The 19,417-nt window shown below is 39.4% G+C and overlaps 1 protein-coding gene across 3 annotated transcripts in view; it reads right to left on the bottom strand.

Moving 5' to 3' along the window:
• LOC145342968 (E3 ubiquitin-protein ligase RNF38) overlaps positions 1-19,417 on the bottom strand; it is a 217,407-nt gene that overhangs the window by 6,372 nt on the left and 191,618 nt on the right. For 2 of the 3 annotated variants that reach the window (XM_080188635.1, XM_080188637.1), the window contains 4 exons: positions 17,622-17,783; positions 10,476-10,579; positions 5,815-5,899; positions 4,660-4,781 (listed from right to left, as the gene is read on the bottom strand). In XM_080188635.1, coding sequence (XP_080044761.1) covers positions 4,660-4,781; positions 5,815-5,899; positions 10,476-10,579; positions 17,622-17,783 — 473 coding nt within the window. The remainder of the gene's footprint in view (positions 1-4,659; positions 4,782-5,814; positions 5,900-10,475; positions 10,580-17,621; positions 17,784-19,417) is intronic. The other variant, XM_080188636.1, reaches the window with a different exon arrangement.

Here is a 19,417-nt window from a genome sequence, read left to right as displayed (position 1 = left end):
ACAGGACGTCAAAACGGTCTGCTCAAACCTGCAGCTTCCGACAGGAAGAAGGGGAAATCTGTGCTGCAGAATGGAGTGTTGCAGTGATAGCAAAGACCTTCTGGGGACCAGGGGACATGGAGGTTAAAGTGACCAGGGCACTTCACATTTTTCACAAGAATGCAGATGTTGATCACAGGGCTGCATGAAATCACTATGTGGAGATGCCGGCGTTGGACTGGGGTAAACACAGTAAGAAGTCTCACAACACCAGGTTAAAGACCAATAGGTTTATTTGTAGCAAACACAATTAGCTTTCGGAACTGGCTGTTCCTTCGTCAGGTGAGTGGGAGTTCTGATCACAAACAGCGCATATAAAGACACAAACTCAATTTACATGATTAATCATTGTAATGTGATTTTTACAGCTAATCAAATCTTAAAGGTACAGACAATGTGAGTGGAGAGAGCATTAAGCACAGGTTAAAAAGATGTGTATTGTTTTCAGACAAGAAAGTAAGTGAAATTTTGCAAGTCCAGGCAAGTTGTGGGGGTTACAGATAGTGTGACATGAACCCAAGATCCCAGTTGAGGCTGTCCTCATGTGTGCAAAACTTGGCTATCAGTCTCTGCTCAGCAACTCTGCACTGTCGTGTGTCGTGAAGGCCGCCTCGGAGAACGCTTACCCGGAGATCAGAGGCCGAATGCCCGTGTCCGCTGAAATGTTCCCCAACAGGAAGCGAAGTCTTGCCTGGTGATTGTCTACCAGTATTCATTCATCTGTTGTCGTAGCGTCTGCATGGTCTCCCCAGTGTACCATGCCTCAGGACATCCTTTCCTGCAGCGTATCTGGTAGACAACATTGGCCGAGTTGCAAGACTATGCACCGTGTACCTGGTGGATGGTGTTTTCAACTGAGATGATGGCATCTGTGCCGATGATCTGGCACGTCTTGCAGAGGTTGCTGTGACAGGGTTGTGTGATGCCGTGGTCACTATTCTTCTGAAGACTCGGTAGTTTGCTGTAGACAATAGACTGTCTGAGGTTGTGCGGTTGTTTGAAGACAAGAAGTGGGGGTATGGGGATGGCCTTGGCGAGATGTTCGTCTTCATCAATGACATGTTGAAGGCGCTGAAGAAGATGTCGTAGCTTCTCCGCTGCAGGAAAGCACTGGACAACAAAGGGTACTCTGTTCTATGTGTCCCGTGTTTGTCTTCTGAGGAGGTCAGTGTAGTTTCTGGCTGTGGCACGTCGGAACTGTTGATCAATGAGTCGAGCGTTATAACCTGTTCTTACGAGGGCATCTTTTAGCGTCTGGAGGTGTCTGTTGCGATCCTTCTCAACTGAATAGATCCTGTGTATACGGAGGGCTTGTCCGTAAGGGATGGCTTCTTCAATGTGTTTAGGGTGGAAACTGGAGAAGTGGAGCATTGTGAGGTTATCCGTGGGCTTGCGGTACAGTGAGGTGCTGAGGTGACCGTCCTTAATGGAGATGCGTGTGTCCAAAAATGTAACCGATTCCAGAGAGTAGTCCATGGTGAGCCTGATGGTGGGATGGAACTTGTTGACCTCATCATATAGTTGTTGCAGTGATTCTTCACCATGAGTCCAAAGGAAGAAAACGTCATTGATGTATCTAGTGTATAGTATCGATTGAAGGTCCTGTGCGGTGAAGAAGTCATATTCAAACCTGTGCATGAAGATGTTGGATATTGAGGTGCGAATTTGGTCCCCATGGCTGTTCGGTGTGTCTGGATGAAGAACTGGTTGTTGAAGGTGAAGACATTGTGGTCCAGGATGAAGCAGATGAGTTGTAAAATTGCATCTGGAAACTGGCAGTTGTCGGCGTTGAGTACTGAGGCAGATGCAGCAATGCCATCGTTGTGGGGGATGCTGGTGTAGAGTGCCGAGCTTCCATTGTGAAGAGGAATGCTCCTGGTTCAACTGCTCCATGTGTGCTGAGTTTTTGTAGGAAGTCCGTAGTGTCGCGACAAAAGCTGAGGGTGCTTTGTACAATGGGTTTCAGGATGCCCTCGACGTAGCCAGAGGTTCTCGTACAGGGTTCCATGGCCCGATACGATGGGATGGCCAGGTGTGTTTGCGTTGTGTATCTTCGGGAGACAGTAGAGATCTCCAATGCGAGGAGTACATGGGATGAGGGCAGGGAGGGTGCTCTGAAGGTCCGGATCAAAGGTCTTGATCAGAGTGTTGAGTTGATGGGTGTGTTCTTTGGTCGGATCTGCAGGTAACTGTCTGTAGTGTTCCTCGTTATTCAGTTGTTGGTATACTTCTTTGCAGTAATCCGTTCTGTTCAGTATGACAATGGCCCCTCCTTTGTCTGCTGGTTTGATGACAATGATGCGGTTGGTCTTGAGAGCGCGGATGGCGTTGCGTTGTGCTTGGGTGATGTTCAGGCTGTTTTGTGAGCGCGGTTGATGAATCTGGTATTGACGCACCTCCTGATACCTTGTGCATACATGTCAAATCGAGGACAGCAGCTTTCCATAGGAGTCCAATTGGACTCCTTCCACTTTGGTGGCTGCACTGCGGATCTCTCCATCCGCCATTCTGGAACAGTGACCACAACACCACACAATCCTGCCACAGCAATGTCTGCAAGATGTGCCAGATCATTGACACGGATGCCATCATAGCACGTGAGTACATCGGGGAGACGACAACAGATGAATGAACACCGCTCAACAATCACCAGGCAAGACTGTTCTCTTCCTGTTGGCGAACACTTCAGCAGTCACGGGCATTCGGCCTCTGATCTTCGAGTAAGCATTCTCCATGGCGGCCTTCACAACATACGACAGCGCAGAGTCGCTGAGCAGATATGAGGATGGCCTCAACCGGGATCTTGGGTTCATGTCACACTATCTGTAACCCCCACGAGTTGCCTGAGCTTGCAAAATCTCACTAACTGTCCTGGCTGGAAACAATACACATAGCGTTAACCTGTGCTTAACCCTCCACTCACATAGTTTGTACCTTTAAGACTTGATTACCTGTAAAGACTCACATTCCAATCATTATTCATGTAAACTGAGTTTGTGTCTTTATATGCCCTGTTTGTGAACAGAACTCCCACCCACCTGATGAAGGAACAGCAGTTCCAAAAGCTAGTGGCGTTTATTACAAACAAACCTGTTGGACTTTAACCTGGTTTTGGTGAGACTTCTTACTGAAATCACTATGCCAGGGGTGATCTTCAGATTTGGATTTTTCAGGATTAGAAGGGGCAATCCAGCCATGAGACCCTCATCCCAGGGGACAGTGACAAGGTCAACTCCTTGCCCCCAGCCCAAGCTCACCCAATCTCAGGACCTTGAGGGACCTGGCAGTGGCAGATGGGCAAATGGCCACTAGACGCACCTCCTTGGCCCAAGGAGCCAAGCAGGGCTGTGGCATCATTGGCAGGGCAAAGGCATACGGCCTGAAGTCTGAGATGCGGGGAGGGGAGAAACCAGTGATTTGGGTGGTGGTGGTGGCTGAGGGGGCAGAAAGGGGAGGCTCTTTTCTGAAGAGTTGGTGGTGCTCCCCTGGACTCTAGCATGCCATATCCACATTAATGATGATTAACACCAAAGCCCGCCGGGTGCTGTCCCCGCTGGGGGCCGGGTGCATGGCGGAGGGGGGTCATGAATGGGCTGACAAACCTGACAATTGTGTTACAATTAGCAGGTTTGCATAATTATCGGATTGCTGCTCACTTTAGGTGGGAACCCAATCGGGGCGAGTCAGGTGGATCCCAATAGCCCTCAGGCCCAGCCGGAAATCTGATTTTAGCCTCACCGCCTGATTCAGCAAGCAATCAGGATCCCCGCCATCAGCAACCAGGGCCAATAAACTCCCCCCTCCACCGTGTGTAGTTTTGGTCTCCTTATTTAAGGAAGGATGTAAATAAATTGGAGGCTGTTCAGAGGAAGTTTACCAGATTGAGATCTGGAATGAATGAGTTATCTGATAAGGCACGGTTAAATAGAATGGGCTTGTTTCCACTAGAGTTTAGAAGAGTGAGCGGTGTTTTGATTGAGGCATGCAAGATCCTGAATGGTCTTGATAATGTGGATGCAGAAAGGATGTTTCCTCTTCTGGATGAGATCAGAACAGGGACACTTTTAAAAATAGGGGGCACCCTTTAAGAATTTCTTTTCTTTCAAAAATGTTTTCTGACTTTGGAACTCTACCTCAGAAAGTTAGGAATCATTGAATATTCTCAAAATGGAGGTAAATGATTCCCTTGCCTAACAAAAATCTAAGGCTATTGGGGTAGATGGAAATGTAGAACTTGAAGCACCAACATACCAGACATGATCTTATTGAATGGTGGAGCAGGCTCAAGGGGCTGAATGGTCTACTTCTGTTCCTATTATGTACATTCGCACATGGTATTCAACAAATTTACAATGATATAAAACAAAAGTTAGACTTTGCTTGTAAAACTATTTATTTTCAAACTGTTCAGAGCTATAGGTTTCCATTAGGTGCAATGACTTATGCAATTATCAAATGCTGAAATATAGGGCAGCCTGTTGTCTCTCCTGCTTTTGAAATATTGGTGTACGGATGACACGGGCACCAACAAAATATAAAAATGTGCTCACTTTAAAATCAAAGATGCTTACCTTTGCTGCATTCCAATCTTACTGCAAAATTTTAATCAGGTATACTTACAAGGTCTGCTCTGACTGGTGGTTGTTAGGGTTAAACCTATAGGATGGAAGTTGTTCAATGTCTGCTTTTGTAAGTCCTCGTGGTTTGGCCTCTCCCAGTCTTTCCGCCAGGTTAAGAAGTGCCTACATATTCAAAATATTCATTTTTAAAAATAATTTATTAAATGTAAATTTTTGCTAGCTTTCAGCACTCAACCAATGTTCTGATGTAATTACAGAATGTTTAACTGATGAAAATTGTTTTAACTATTTGTTCAGCATAAGTATGGTGATGAGTGAAAGATTAAATGACCTTCCACATGAAAGCATGGATATCCATAACCATTATAAAATCAATCTTACTGAATGTTAAACCTCTGCAAACATACTGCTTGATGCATGTATACTTCCTCCATTTATTTGCGAGAATAAATATGAGACACTGATAATCCTTTCCACCACATATTAGATAAGTTACTTCCAACTATAATTCCTATAAATGGAGATAATTATCATGACACTATTTTGCTAAGTTAACAAGCTCATTTGAGACTTTTATAGGAGAAATGAATAACCGAGGGTGATAGTATGGATCACTTACTATGCACTATTAACACAGATTTTGAACATCTGTTCATATCACAACAGAAATAGATATCAAATTCTGAACTTTCAGAATTACATGATTCTTCCAACTTCAATTATGTACAGGTTGTGGTTGTTTTTGAATTAATTTATTAAGGATGAAACATCCTGCTCTGTTGACTAAAAATGAAAGCTGGCTTTTGGAAGGTCTCCAATGCAAAGGCCATGATACTTAATTGACAAATATGTGGGCACCTTGTTCTAGAACCACAGGATTCTACCTCAGCAAGGTATAAATAAGGCCATGATCAGGTGTGTGGGGAACGTCTTGTGTTGTTCATTGCATCACTTGTCTGCTCTCTATTCAAAAGCCTGTTGCTGGGAAAATGTTAATAGCTGCCATTCCGTAATAAAAAGTTCTGTTTTGATTGTAGAATCACAGGAGGAGGCCATTCTGGCAAATATGTCTACGATGGGTAGTATAATCCAAAACTTACCACACCGCCCAGTGCATTACCCACACATCAAAGGGCTGACCTTACCAAAAAGATTCCAAATTTCCTTGGTCTCAGAATTCACATATTATACTAACCTCATAGTTTTCCACTTCACCATCTTCGACATCCAATTCCAAACTAAAAGCTGGTCCCACAGTGGGTGGTACTGGAAGCATTGATCTGCAAAGAACAATATCAGGTCATGAGTTTAAAATGATGTTAATAAAGGCTCCCCTTTACATCCAAGCAGGTTGCAAAAACAAAACAAAAATTGCCGGTTTATAACATCTACGCTTATAACATTCAATGTTAGAATATGGATACTATGTATAATCCACTGAAATATTTTAAACTTTACCATAAAAAGGACTTAGTGCTCAATGCATTAAACAAATCTTCACTTGGAGGTTCAATTGGTCTCAAGACACACTTGGTGCAAAAGGCTAGAGCAGCATTATGGTTAGTGTATTGGACTAGTGCTGCAGAGGTCAAGAGTTCAGATCTTTAGATCATTTCAGCTTGATTAGACTGACTGGAAAGAACCAGGGGCACAAGCTTAAACTACGTAAGGGTTATAAATTAGGCGATTTTATTTTTTCCCACAGAATAATGAGCCTCTGAAATACAATGCCAGTTGATGCCGTGTGTGCTGAATCTCTGTATGTTTTCTGTCTTCTAGAAAAAAAATCAGACTGATTCATAACTAGGCAGAGATTGCATCATGTGGAATCATAGAATCCCTATAGCGCAGAAGGCGGCCATTTGGTCCATCAAGCATGCACTGGCAACAATCCCACCCAAACCTTAGCCCCATAATCCCATGTATTTACCCCCATTAATTCCCCCTGACACAAAGGGGCAGTTTAGAATGGCCAATCTACCTAATCTGCACCTCTTTGGAATGTGGAAGGAAACTGGACCACCTGGAGGAAACACATGCAAACATGGGGAGAACATACAAACTCCATACAGTCACCCAAGGTTGGAATTAAACCCAGGTCTCTGGCGCTGTGAGACAGCAGTGCTAAACACTGTACCACCTTGCCACCCAGAGAGGCAAGTGATTTTTTACACATACAAGATTTGGTAATTGGTCGACTGCTTTCATGGTTATTCGCAAATTTTCATCAGGCAAGAAAACCTGGTCCACATGTAGCTTGAGCACACCACATGCTGTAAATTCTCAATAACATTCACCATCACCCCTTTGTCAAGGCAACTGAGGTTTGATAATAACTTTGGCTTTTCCCACAAGCAGAAAATAAAACATATCAGTTCATGTGAACACATGACTGCAGGCATAACTTAATAGTACAACATGGCAACCAGAACCACAAAAGCCACAAGGATGACTGGTGTTGGAAATAGATTGTTGCAGCAATGTATCAGTGTTCTTCAGAACTAAGAGTTAAGATACACTGTTCAAAAGAGAAAGCTTTGTTCTGCTTTGAAAATAAATACTTGACCTTGGTGTTTGAATTTCAGTCTGTGCCAAAATGGTAAAAGTTCCAATTCCAGTACTCTCAATATTCATGTAGAGAATCACAAAATTCACCAAAAGAAACAAATATAATCTAAAATTGCCAATAATTGTGACTTGTATACTGCGAGAAAGAAGGTTCAGTTCTGCTTTTTGCAGCTACAAGAACTAGGGTAAGGCTTCCTGAGGCAGCAGAGAGCACTACTTTTATTCCAGCTGTTGTCAAGATTCAAACCCTGTCTCCTAAGATCAAAGCTCTGCATGCTTTCAGGATTGCTCTGTTGGTGATCTTTTTGCAATTATAATTTAAAATGATATTTTATGGAGACAATTCTGACTATATTTTAGAATTTAAATGACAGACTTATCTTCACTAGTACTATGCAAACAGAGTTCCAATATTTCCTTTGTTCTCATGAGTGCTTTATAGGCACTTTGGCTTCACTTAGGATATTGCATCCAGTTTTAGTTCCTATGGTTGATGAAAGTGATACTTCAGGAATATGTTTAGAGGAGTCCCACAAGAATTTAAAACTCCTAATTTACCTGAATAAACTAAAACTGGTTTGTATATTTTAAAGAAACTTATAGAGCAGGGAAATATAATTGATGTGTTTAAGATAATGGAAAGAATTAGGCAACATTCATATCAATAGGCTGGATTTTCCAGCCCCATCTTGGCAGGAACTGTTGCAGGGGATTCGACAGCCCATTCAAAGGCCCACTGATGGGAACAGATGATCCTGTCGACTTGCGCAGCTGCAAAATCCCACCCATAGACTATTTAATTTAAACAAGACAGGGAGGACCAGGGGTCATTCATAGCTATAATGGGGTAGAATTAGCTGAGTGATTTTTCTATAGACCCATGGAACAAATTGCTAGCTCTATAGATTTGCTGAATGCTTCAAAAAGAGCCCAATCAATTCAAGACTTGGTGTTCAACATATCAGCAAAGTATTACATAATATAAATCATTCCCAAAGTTGTTTCATGGACTTGATTTTGTTGGCCTCAGGGAGTTGGAGAGGAGCTTTCCAAGTTTTGTTCTCATCAGGACAGTTAGTGAAATTTTGCAAGCCCAGGCAAGTCGTAGGGGGTTACAGATAGTGTGACATGAACCCAAGATCCCAGATGAGGCTGTCCTCATGTGTGCAGAACTCGGCTATCAGTTTCTGCTCAGAGATTCTGCGTTGTCATTGTAATTGCCTGTAAAGACTCGCATTCCAACCACTATTTTGTAAATTGAGTTTGTGTCTTTATATGCCCTATTTGTGAGCAGAACTCCCAGTCATCTGATGAAGGAGCAGTGCTCCAAAATCTTGTGACTTGTGCTACCAAATAAACCTGTTGGACTTTAATCTGGTGTTGTGCGACTTCTTACTCAGCTAATTTAAGACAGGAGCAGTATGGCGCATCGCAATATGCATTGGGCTAGGGAGCGGGAATGAAAAAGAAAGTTAGGATTTGAATTTCTGATTATTCAGTGGCTCCCAACAGAAAGTGGCCATCTGCAGATTTTCACTGAAAACAACATTACTGAAGAATGGTCACTCGGATGCATATTAAGGCCCAAATGGAAATTTAAAAAGTTGGTTCAAAAACAATGTTTCAGGTAAGTGCTTATACTACTTTTCTAGGGATGGAGAAAGGAAATTAGGGGAGAATAGACAGCTTTAATGAAAAATATTAAACTTTAGAGCCAAGAATGTATAAAATCAACTGGATAACTTCAAATTTATTTCAACATTCACTAGAGACACACAAAAGAAGATAAATTCCAGTACAAATTCTAGAACTAGGATACAAATCTGTGCTTTACCATTGCTACTATACTGCTGTATCATATAGCATAATAATAATAATTTATAAGTGCCAGCTGTGGCACAGTGAGATTACCCATGACTGAGTCTGAACACAATATAGGCTGCAAGTGTAACAGCACTGACAGAATCAATCTTTGCTGAAAGGTGTCGGGTATCATGTCAGGTGGACATGAGTGACCCCATGGCACTATTTCAAAGAGAAGGGAAGTTAATTGCATACTTACATGTTTATAATTCAGATCAAAAATATTGGATAATTAGTCCTACTCATAATTTAAAATTAGATCAGAAATCTGCAGCAGATCTCTGCTCAATTGTAAAAGGTGAGACAGTACATAGCTCTGGTGTGTAAACAGAGAATCATAGAATCCATGATTCTGGGAGGAAATCCATGCAGACATGGAGAGAATGTGCAAACTCCACAACAGACACCCAAGGCTGGAATTGAATGCGGATCCCTGGTGCTGTGAGGCAGCAGTGTTAACCACTGTGCCATCCCAAGGAAATTCTGTTTCTTCAGTACAGCAAGAAAGTGTCCACCACTTCAGGTCTTCCCGAACCAAATGAGGAAATTAAGCAGTAAAGGTCACAAAGATAATTTTAATAGTTGCAAGAAAAACTAGTGAGTATTGTGACTTAAGAGAACTACTGGTCCTCAATTTACAATAAAAATCTTGGCCCAAGGGGGATATACATCAAATGAAACAGAAAAAAAAGGAAGCATCTCCAGAACTTACAGGAGTAATAAAGGTTAAGAATAAAACTTGAACCACCAAATACATTTTCTTTCACTATACTAACACCCAATCTATCTACTTTCATGGCACAAATGCAGATGCTTTTAAAAGTTTATTTTTCCAGCACCAAGTGAGACAGCAGAAAGACAGTCCCTTTTGCAACATTTATTATTTGCAATCATAAGTATACACATTGCAAATTGGGAAATGGGCTCAAAATCCCAACATTTCTGGGGTTTGAATGCTTTGATAGTTCACTCAGTAAGTGAGTTATTGCGCCAAGCGCTCCATTTTGTAAGATTAGACCAATTTATACATGATAAATATATGAACTTTTGAGGTTATAATTGTTGATATCTGTCTGAACCATTTAATGGACAAAGACTTATTTGGATTTCTTGATCTCGCAATGTAACTGAAAGTTGGATAACACATTTTATGATATGCAAGTAATTACAAGATATCTATCATATACCCAATATACCAGGTGGTGATTGAAATGCTCTACTCATTTTCAACTTCTTGTAATTTTTTAAAGATTCTTTGTATTCTCTTCATTTCTTCCTTACTGTGATGGAGAGTTTGTACATTGGATGAACCTTTAAATGAATATGATGCAAAGTTTTCCATGTGTTATTTATTAAATAAATACTTAACTGTCCAGAGTACATTAATAGGTTGCATGTCACTTTCAAAACAATAAATTCACTTACAGAAAATATGGCAAGAAGCTAGGGTGATAAGGTGGAGGTGGTAAGGGCTGCTGCGAGCGATATCTGCGTCCTGTCAGTCTTCGAGGCATGAAATGAGGATATGGCTGTTCAGGAGCAAATAACAAGACAATAACATAATAAGTAGGAATTAAAATATTGTCCAACTGCAAATAATAACACCCAGACATTAACTCAACTATTTAATGAATAAAATAACTTCAGAGATAAGTATCATCAATAAAGTGTGCTTACTGGTAGATTATCTCCAAGTTTTTAAGAAGTCAGATTTATAAGACCCTGTACAACCTCTATTCATGCTGTTAAAGGTCAGTACACAGGTATTGAAAAATTGCCTGTAGATCCAATTGTTTTGTAAACTGAAAACTTAATAGAACAAGCTGTCCATACATCGTGCATTTACTTAGCATTTACTTCATGAATAAAATCTACCTTTGTGGCCTTTTTCAGAATTAAGCATCAATACCCATTTCCTGCTTACTGGGAAAGAGAATTGCAAAAATTAATGACCCTGTGAGAGAAAAAAAAATCCCTTATTGCTGTTTTAAATGAGATCCTATACTTTGGAAGTATGACTCCAGGAAAGGAAACATCCTCTCAGTGTCTGGCCTGTCAAGCACCCTCAGAATCTAGCACATTTCATTAAGATCACCTCTCATTCTTCCAATGAGTATAGGCCTAATCTGGTCAACCTTTTCTCGTTAAGATACAGCCCCCTTCCCAGGAGTCAGCCTGGAGTCACCTGAATAAGGTGACCAAAACTGTTTGAAGTTGTGAGCCAGAATCTTATCACCATTCATGCCGGTGGGATTTTCCCATCCTGCTGCAGTGAACAGAGATTTGGCTGGCTGCCAAATTCTCCGACCTCGCGGCAGCAGGAGCATGGCCTGAACTGCAGGTAAGATCGCGTTTGCTCTTACTAATGCTCTGGACAGTTGCAGCGAGACTTCCCTACTTTTTTATTTTGCATCCCTTGCAATTAAGATCAAGATTCCATTTGCTTTCCTAATTACTTGCATTCTAACTACATGCTAACTTTTGTGATTCATGTACAATGGCACCCAGATCCATCTTGTATCACAGCATTCTTTAGATTCTCTATTGAAATAATATTCGACTTTTCTATTTTTCTTGCCAAAGTAGGCAGTGTCACCTTTCATCACCTTCTGCCAATTTTCTGTTCTTAACCAATCCATATCGCTTTGCGGACTCTTTGCAACTCGCTTTCCTACCTATATTTGTATTATTAGCGAATTTGGCTTGAATAGAATCGATCCCTTCATCCAACTTGTTAATATAGATTGTTAGTAATTGAGGCCCCGACGTTGATCCCCAAAACAAGCCACTAGTTTACCATCTTCAAAATGATCCATTTATCCTGACTCTCCATTTCCTATTAGTCAGTCAGTGCTCTATACATGCTAATATATTATACCTAATGCTGTATGCTCTTATCATATGCAGTAATGTTTTATGTGGCACCTCATAGAATGCCTTTGGGAAAAAAATGCAACATCAACTGGTTCCTTTTATTACTTCCTCAAAGAACTCTAATAAAGAACTCTTTGACAAAACCATGTTGAATCTGCTGGTTACATTATGATTTTCTAAATGTATTGCTACCACCTCTTTAACAATGGATTCTAGAATTCTCCCAATGGCAGATATTAGTCTAATTAGCCTTTTGTTTATTGAACAGAGATATTATCTTTGCAGCTTTCAAGAACACAGGAAATGCATCCTCTATCCGTGCAGCTGCATCTCAAAGACCTTAGGATGCAGGCCATCAGGTAAATCAGTTTGATTAGCTTTTCCATTACTTTTTTCTTGTGATAATTATTCTTTTAAATTCCTCCCTCCCTTTTGTCTCTTGATTTTTTTTATGCTTGGGGTGCTTTTTGTGTCTCATCACCTAAACGACCAAAGCTCACTTTGGCTACATTTTCTGTATACTTTGTTGGAGCTTTTACTGTCTGCTTTTTATATATTTTGCTATTTATCTCTCATACTCCAATTTCTCCCTCTACTACATGCTTTGCTGGTTTCAAAAACATTCCCAATCTTCTGGTCTATAACTAATCCTTGCAGTATTGTACATCCATTATTTCAATTTGATAACACCCTTAACTTCCTTAGCCATGGATGATGCATCCCTGTGGTAGAGTTTTGTTTTGATCAATGGAACATATCTTTGTTGAGAATTATGAAATATCTCCCTGAATGTCTGCTATTGCTGCTCTACCTTTTAACCTATTTAACCAGTCTACTTTAGTCACTGCTATTTTCATATTTACCACAAAGGTACTTTGGGTCTTGTGCTGAAAATATTTTAAAATAATTATAATTTTAAGCTGTATTTTGTGTCCTGTTCTTTCTCCAATCCTCCCTATATTCGATAACAAATACTGGGCAATTATTGGTTATTCAATGTAGCCAGATGCTCCAAAATAATTTGCATATAACTCCAATACATAGGTACATAGATTAAAGATAGAATTGAAAATATGGGGTTCTGCCGCTTCTCTGTTAGGTAAGATGGCAGGTTAGTGTTGGATTACCATGCTGTAGAACAGATCTTCTGACCGACATTCCTCACAAGGAAACCTTTAAGCTAGCCATGGTGCCTCACAATTCTAACCCATGTTACAGGTGGCATGGTGGCACAGTGGTTAGCACTGCTGCCTCACAACCCCAGGGATCCAAGATCAATTCTGGCCTCAGGTGACTGTCTGTGAGGAGTTTGCACATTCTCCCCATGTCTGCATGGGTTTCCTCCAGGTACTCCGCTTTCCTCCCACAGTTCAAAGATGTGCAGCTTAGGTTGATTGGCCATGGTAACCTGCCCTTAGTGTCAGAGGAATTAGGACTGTAAATATGTGGGGTTACAGGGATGGGACTTGGGTGGGATTCTTGTCAGTGCAGACTCAATGGACCGAATGGCCTCCTTCTACGCTGTGTATTCTATGATATTAATAGAAATATAGTGTTTGACACTCCAGTGCAGCACGGAGAATGTGTTATATTGTTAAAGGTCCTGCCTGTCTTCTAAGGTGAATTGAAATGTTGCCGTAACATGATGTTTGAATAGTGGGTATTGTTCTAGCCAATATCACTAACAAATAACATCATTAACGAATGACCTGGCCATTTATCCCATTGTTTGACCTTGCTGTGCACAAGCTGGTTGTGGTGTTCGCCACACTGCAACAGTGACTATACTTGTAAAGTACTTAACTGACCATAAAACGCTTTGGGGTATCCTGAAGTAATGAAAGAAACTGCACAAATGCATGTCTTTCTAAGTTTTAGAAGTAGAGATTGAAGAAGAAATGAAATTCTGTTTTAGACTAGTTATGTTATTAATGTTGGAGAACACTTATTCTTTGACTTTCTAGTTGCTTTATTGATGTCTTGTTTTTCTTTAATGTCAAAAACTTGAGAAGTTCTGTGTCTTTAACTGATTTTAATAAACTGAAAATAATAAATCACTAAATAATATTTTGCACCCATTCTGTCTTTCAAACTCTTTAGTTTCTCTATTTTAAATTGCTGTTGTGGGCGTGTTTTAATTCCCTATGATCTCCAGTGCACCTGGCCTTATGATTGTGTCGAGTTACTTTGCCAATTATATTTAGCCACGTCAGCACAAGACTCTCCTCATTTGTGAAAGAAGCAGTGACTTGCAGTGCCTAATTCAAAAACATATGTGTCAATACTGTCAGGAGCCCACTTCAAACATTAATTATGACATCTCGATTCAGTCCACTATGGTCAGGTGGGCATGAAGCCTGCCCTGTCACTCAATTACTTCAGAGCACACAAGAGAGCAAACTACTCGCTTTTACTCTCATCTGCTGTCTCTGCAGAATGAGAAGGAATGGGTAGTGCATTCTGCTCAGTCAGAAAGCACAGGTCTGCACAGCATCAGACATCACCATATGCAATTCAGGAAAGCTCTCACCCAGATTCTGACACCTTGTGAGAAAAAAAATGATGTGCATGGAACAAAAAACAAATGATGCAGGGCTAGCAGAAATGGATACTGATCATGAGGAGGTCTGGAATGCTGTATGCTCTTCTTGAATTGTGTTGAAGAATTCATTGGTCTGCTATCCACTAGTAGGCAAATCCAAGGGATCACATCAGATAATTTCAATCTCAGCTTTGCCTAGTTGGCAGAACTTTCAGTTGAGTCTTAAGTTTGTGTATTCAAGTTCCATTGTAAGACTTGAACAAATATAGAAGATCTTTGGTACTATCTGCAGAGGCAATGTGTTGTTCTGATGTCTTGGTCCACAATCCCACTTTTACTATTATCATTAAAAGTAGATTACCTTATTGCTCATCTGATTTACTTTTGGAGGTCCAACAAATTGATTACTATATTTGCTTATACATAAAAAATCACTACTGCCACAATTAATTATTTGGTTACAAAATACTTTGAGATACACTGAATTCTTAAGTATATTAAGAAATATTTTCCAATACAATGTTTAAAAAAACTTCTAAAACATTATCTGATAGCGGCACTAAAGTGGCTTGCTTATTCTGTAATACAATACTTACTGAACCAGTTCAACATGAAATAGAAGTATTACATACATCATCTTCCTCATACTGAAAGATATAGTAGCCTCAGAGATAATAGCTCCAATAATATTTACTACCACTCTCTAAACCTGCCTTACCAAGCAAGTAATTTTCCTTATTCTCCAAAATATCTAAGCCATGAGTATCTACTTTGAGCATAATCTATGTTCAAAATTGTGCTAGTTTTCAGAAATGCTTTATTTGCTCATGTTTTTGCTTGAATTTGTTTGCATATCATATCTATCAGCAACTAATACTACTGGACAATGTTTCAGGAATTTAAGAAAAAATTGCATTAGAAAATATTCTGTATCTTAAGAAAAACATCTGGTGTAGTAACTTGGTGCATTTTTACTATTAGAATTAAAAACAAGTTATTCACAAAAATAAAGATTTGAATCAATATCTAATCTGTCACCTGTGAGTCAAGTGATTTTAAATAACTGAAAATAACTTTAAGAATCTATTCAGAATCATTTAATGGTACATTAGACTACAGCAGTCAGTTTCTTTGTAAGTTAAAAAGTACTTTTGAACCAATTCATCTCTTTGTGCCTAAAAGCAGCTCAATTTTAAGAGGCTTTTTTTCAAAGCCCCACAATTAGGCATCATTAGTGGCAGCTTGCAATACTGACAAATTCAATCTGGTTTTGTGGGCCAAGGTCAGCCTTTGAAAGAGTGCTAAAGAATATGGAAAGTCACTTTCCCTCGACCATTTTCACAGGTTTGATTGATTTCAGATGACTTGTGCGGAAAAGTCAGTACAACTTCGTGGAAACTCCTTATATTTTCAGTTTCTTGCACTAAAAAAAAGTACATTCTTCAATCTTCCGTAATGGATTTATGGAATTTGTTTTAAGATGCAAATATTTTCCTTTGATATTCTTCTTCCCTGCTCTGATTCAGCTTTTCACATAATTATGGAAGGTTATTTTTCTTCTTGCAGTGTTCAGCAAAGTGTTCCATAAATATCCTTTCTATCTCAAGCATCCATCCTCTTCAATAACAAAAAATCCTCATTCCAAACAACAGTATTAACTCGTCTATTTTAATTTAATGGTTTCATATATATATATATATAATGCTACAAAAATGAAAAGGATTAGATTTGGATGAATTTGTTTGTGCTTAAGTGTTTTTATAACTGTTCTGCCTGACTGTCATGATAAAATCTGCTTCTCCAGGAACATAAGATTAAAATCTACAATCCCAAGATTCTAGCTCTTGCAAACACAATGTCACCAAAGCCTGCAATGCCCCCGCACTTTTCAGATTAAACTCATTTCACACGATGACCTAATAAATTTTTTTTTGGTGATACTTGCAAATACAGATTGCTGAAAATATGAGAAATTTGATTTCGTCTGTTGATAGTGCTTGCCTGTTATTGTTTGGAATCTACCCTGCCCATTTAGTGAATTAAACAGGGTACTTGATTACTTCACATGCAATTGCAGAATATGTGAATCAATTTAATCTGCAAATTTAGCAGATAATAGTTACTTGAGCCCACCACAATATTCTGCCCTATGGATATGTATTTTATGTCTTTGATATATCATGCTGTTGAGATGTGTGAGCCTACAGACTTGTAGAAGAAAAATTTCAATGTCAAATAGGTATAGTTGTAATTAATTAACCCTCCTCCTTTTAATTATTCTTGCAAACAGTAGGAAATCTTCAGGTATAATTGACAATAAATGGAGATCACTATTTTTTCAGATAAAGCTAAGTAAAGGTTGAATTATGTATTTATTCATATCATAAATGAAGTATGATCACAATTAATAGAATATCATAAGTAAAAACAGAAAATGCTGGAAAAATCTTAGTGAGTCAAGCAGCATCTGGGGAGGGAGCATGATAGAGCTAGCAGTACAGGGCAATGACTCTTCTTCATAACCAGTGTCCCAGTATTTTCTGTTTTACCATTTTGCTTTTCAGGATTGGATTGTAAGATCTAACTCGATGCTTGGCGAAGTAAACTTAATTCTATTTTTGAAAATTTGAAGCAGTGATATCAGTGAATTCGTGTCACATCTAAATATATTATTTTGGATAAAACTATTCTTTATAAAATTTCCAATTTGCAGCTGGTATTGAACGAGAGGGATTTATTTTTGTTTCAAGTTTGCAAAATGTAAAACCGCACAATACCAAACCCAGTTTCATGCATATTAAATTTTAATCGCTATTCAGAGCATGTCAAATAATTCAATATTTGTGGATGGGCTAAATTAACTTGGTCTAGAGAGTTCTAGTGCATTAGGTGCAAGCACCACAACTCATCTTGGAAAACCATTCAAAGCCAACTACTTATAATAGCCCAAATCCATTCAATTACACGGATGTGGTAAATTCCAGTTAGTAGAATCAAGAATATTGGACTATTAGTATTTAAAGAAGAATGTAACAAGGAAAGACCTTCGAACACAAATATTCTTGATCTTTCAGTATGGGCAATTGCGGTTCACCCTGCAGCTGTACTCAAACACCCAAATGATAGATAAAGCAAAGAAACTGTTCAGTACTCACTACGCCAAAGGGCAGTTCTTGGTGCAGAGGGTCATGTGGCAGGAACTGGAGTGGTGCAGAAGGAGGAAGGGTAGGTGGGTGTGGTGACGGAGGATAAGTAAAACCACCAACAGGAAGATGTTCTCCCAATAACTCCACCTCATTCTCTATCCTTTGTAAAGGCTGACAAAAGATTTGGAGAATTAATTAAGCATCATTTCTATGGTTATCAGTCATTATGACATCCTGCCTGTTTGTCCAAGCATTTTTGGAACTGTATTTTTTTCTAATATTTAAAACCAAATAGGCAATTTAAAGAAATAATTAGGTTTTGATAATTCATAAAAATATTATGTTGTACACTTCCAAATTGGAAATTAAAAACTATCTGTGCTTTCAAGCTTTTGGAAAACATTAAATATCTCTAATCTGGCTCCCACTGCACCAAATAGCTTTCCTGCTAATATTTCAGGACTGTCAATTATGTATGTGCATTATCGTCTTTTCCCTTTCTCAAGGGTGGACCTTCTGCTAGCATTCTAAACAAAAACTAACAGCTTCAGTACATGTCCTCAGCACAAAGTGGCATCCAAAGAGAAGTCAGATGGTCAATAACTATTTCCAAATGAAATGTGTTGCACCCTCGTCACTATATCAAATATATGGGATTGAATCTTCACATCATTATTTCACAACATGCAATGCAGTCATGATGGAGATGCCTGCATTGGACTGGGGTAGGCACAGTAAGGAATCTCACAACATCAGGTTAAAGTCCAACAGGTATATTTGGAATCACAAGCTTTCAGAGTGCCACTCCTTCACCTACCTCTCCACTCACCTGACGAAGGAGCAACGCTCCGAAAGCTCATGATTCTAAATAAACCCGATGGACTTTAACCTGGTGTAATGAGACTTCTTACTATAATTAAAGGGGCAAGATGATCAACAACTTAAAAAACAGAATATGAAGGTCATAGAGATGTCCGAGAACAGATTAGCAGCTAATATAAAAACAGGACCCAAAAGTCTTTTATAAATAAATTGTACAAGTGTAGTCAATGAAAAGGTAGGCCTGATAAGGGACCTAAAAGAAGTTCTACTTGTGAAGGCAGAGATACTAAATGTGTATTTTTGAAAAATCTGTCTTCACTAGAGAACGGGGTGCTGTAAAGGAGGAAGTAGTTATATTGGATAAGGGTAAAAATGAAGAAAAGGTACTTAAAAAGTTGACAACACTCAACCTGCAACCTGATGGGACACATCCTAGATTACTGAAGGAAGTAAGGGTGTAAATTGCAGAAGTTTTGGTATCAAACTTTGCATCACCTTGAGATATGGAAGTGGTTCTGGAGGATTGCAAATGTCATATCCTGATTAATAAAGGGAAAAGGTACTAAATGAGTACTTTGATCTATCTTAACCAAGGAAGAAGATACTGCCGGAATCACAGTGAAGGTAATTAAGAAACTGAATAGGCTAAAAAATCTATAAAAAGGAGATACCAGAAAGGTTGCCTCTACTTAAAATTGGATAGGTCAAGAGGGCTGGATGGGATACACCCAAGGTACGCTATTGGGAAGTAAGGTTGGAAATTGCCAAAGTACTGGTCATTATCAATAGGTGGTGCCAGAGGACTGGAGATTTGCACAGGATAAACCCAGCAACCACAGTCAGTTTTACCTTGAGGTAAGAACATTTTCAGAAATGATAATCTGGGACAAAATTGGTCCCTTGGACGAGGCTGGGTTAGTTACAGAAAGCCAGCAAAGATTTATTAAATGCAAATCATGTCTAACTAACTAGAGTTTTTTGAC

This window comes from Carcharhinus amblyrhynchos, chromosome 5, assembly GCF_965287045.1.
Source record: "Carcharhinus amblyrhynchos chromosome 5, sCarAmb.v2.hapA, whole genome shotgun sequence".
Classification (NCBI taxonomy): Eukaryota; Metazoa; Chordata; class Chondrichthyes; order Carcharhiniformes; family Carcharhinidae; genus Carcharhinus; species Carcharhinus amblyrhynchos.
The sequence above is the reverse complement of the archived record's forward strand: the minus strand, read 5'-3'. Positions and strand labels throughout refer to the sequence as shown.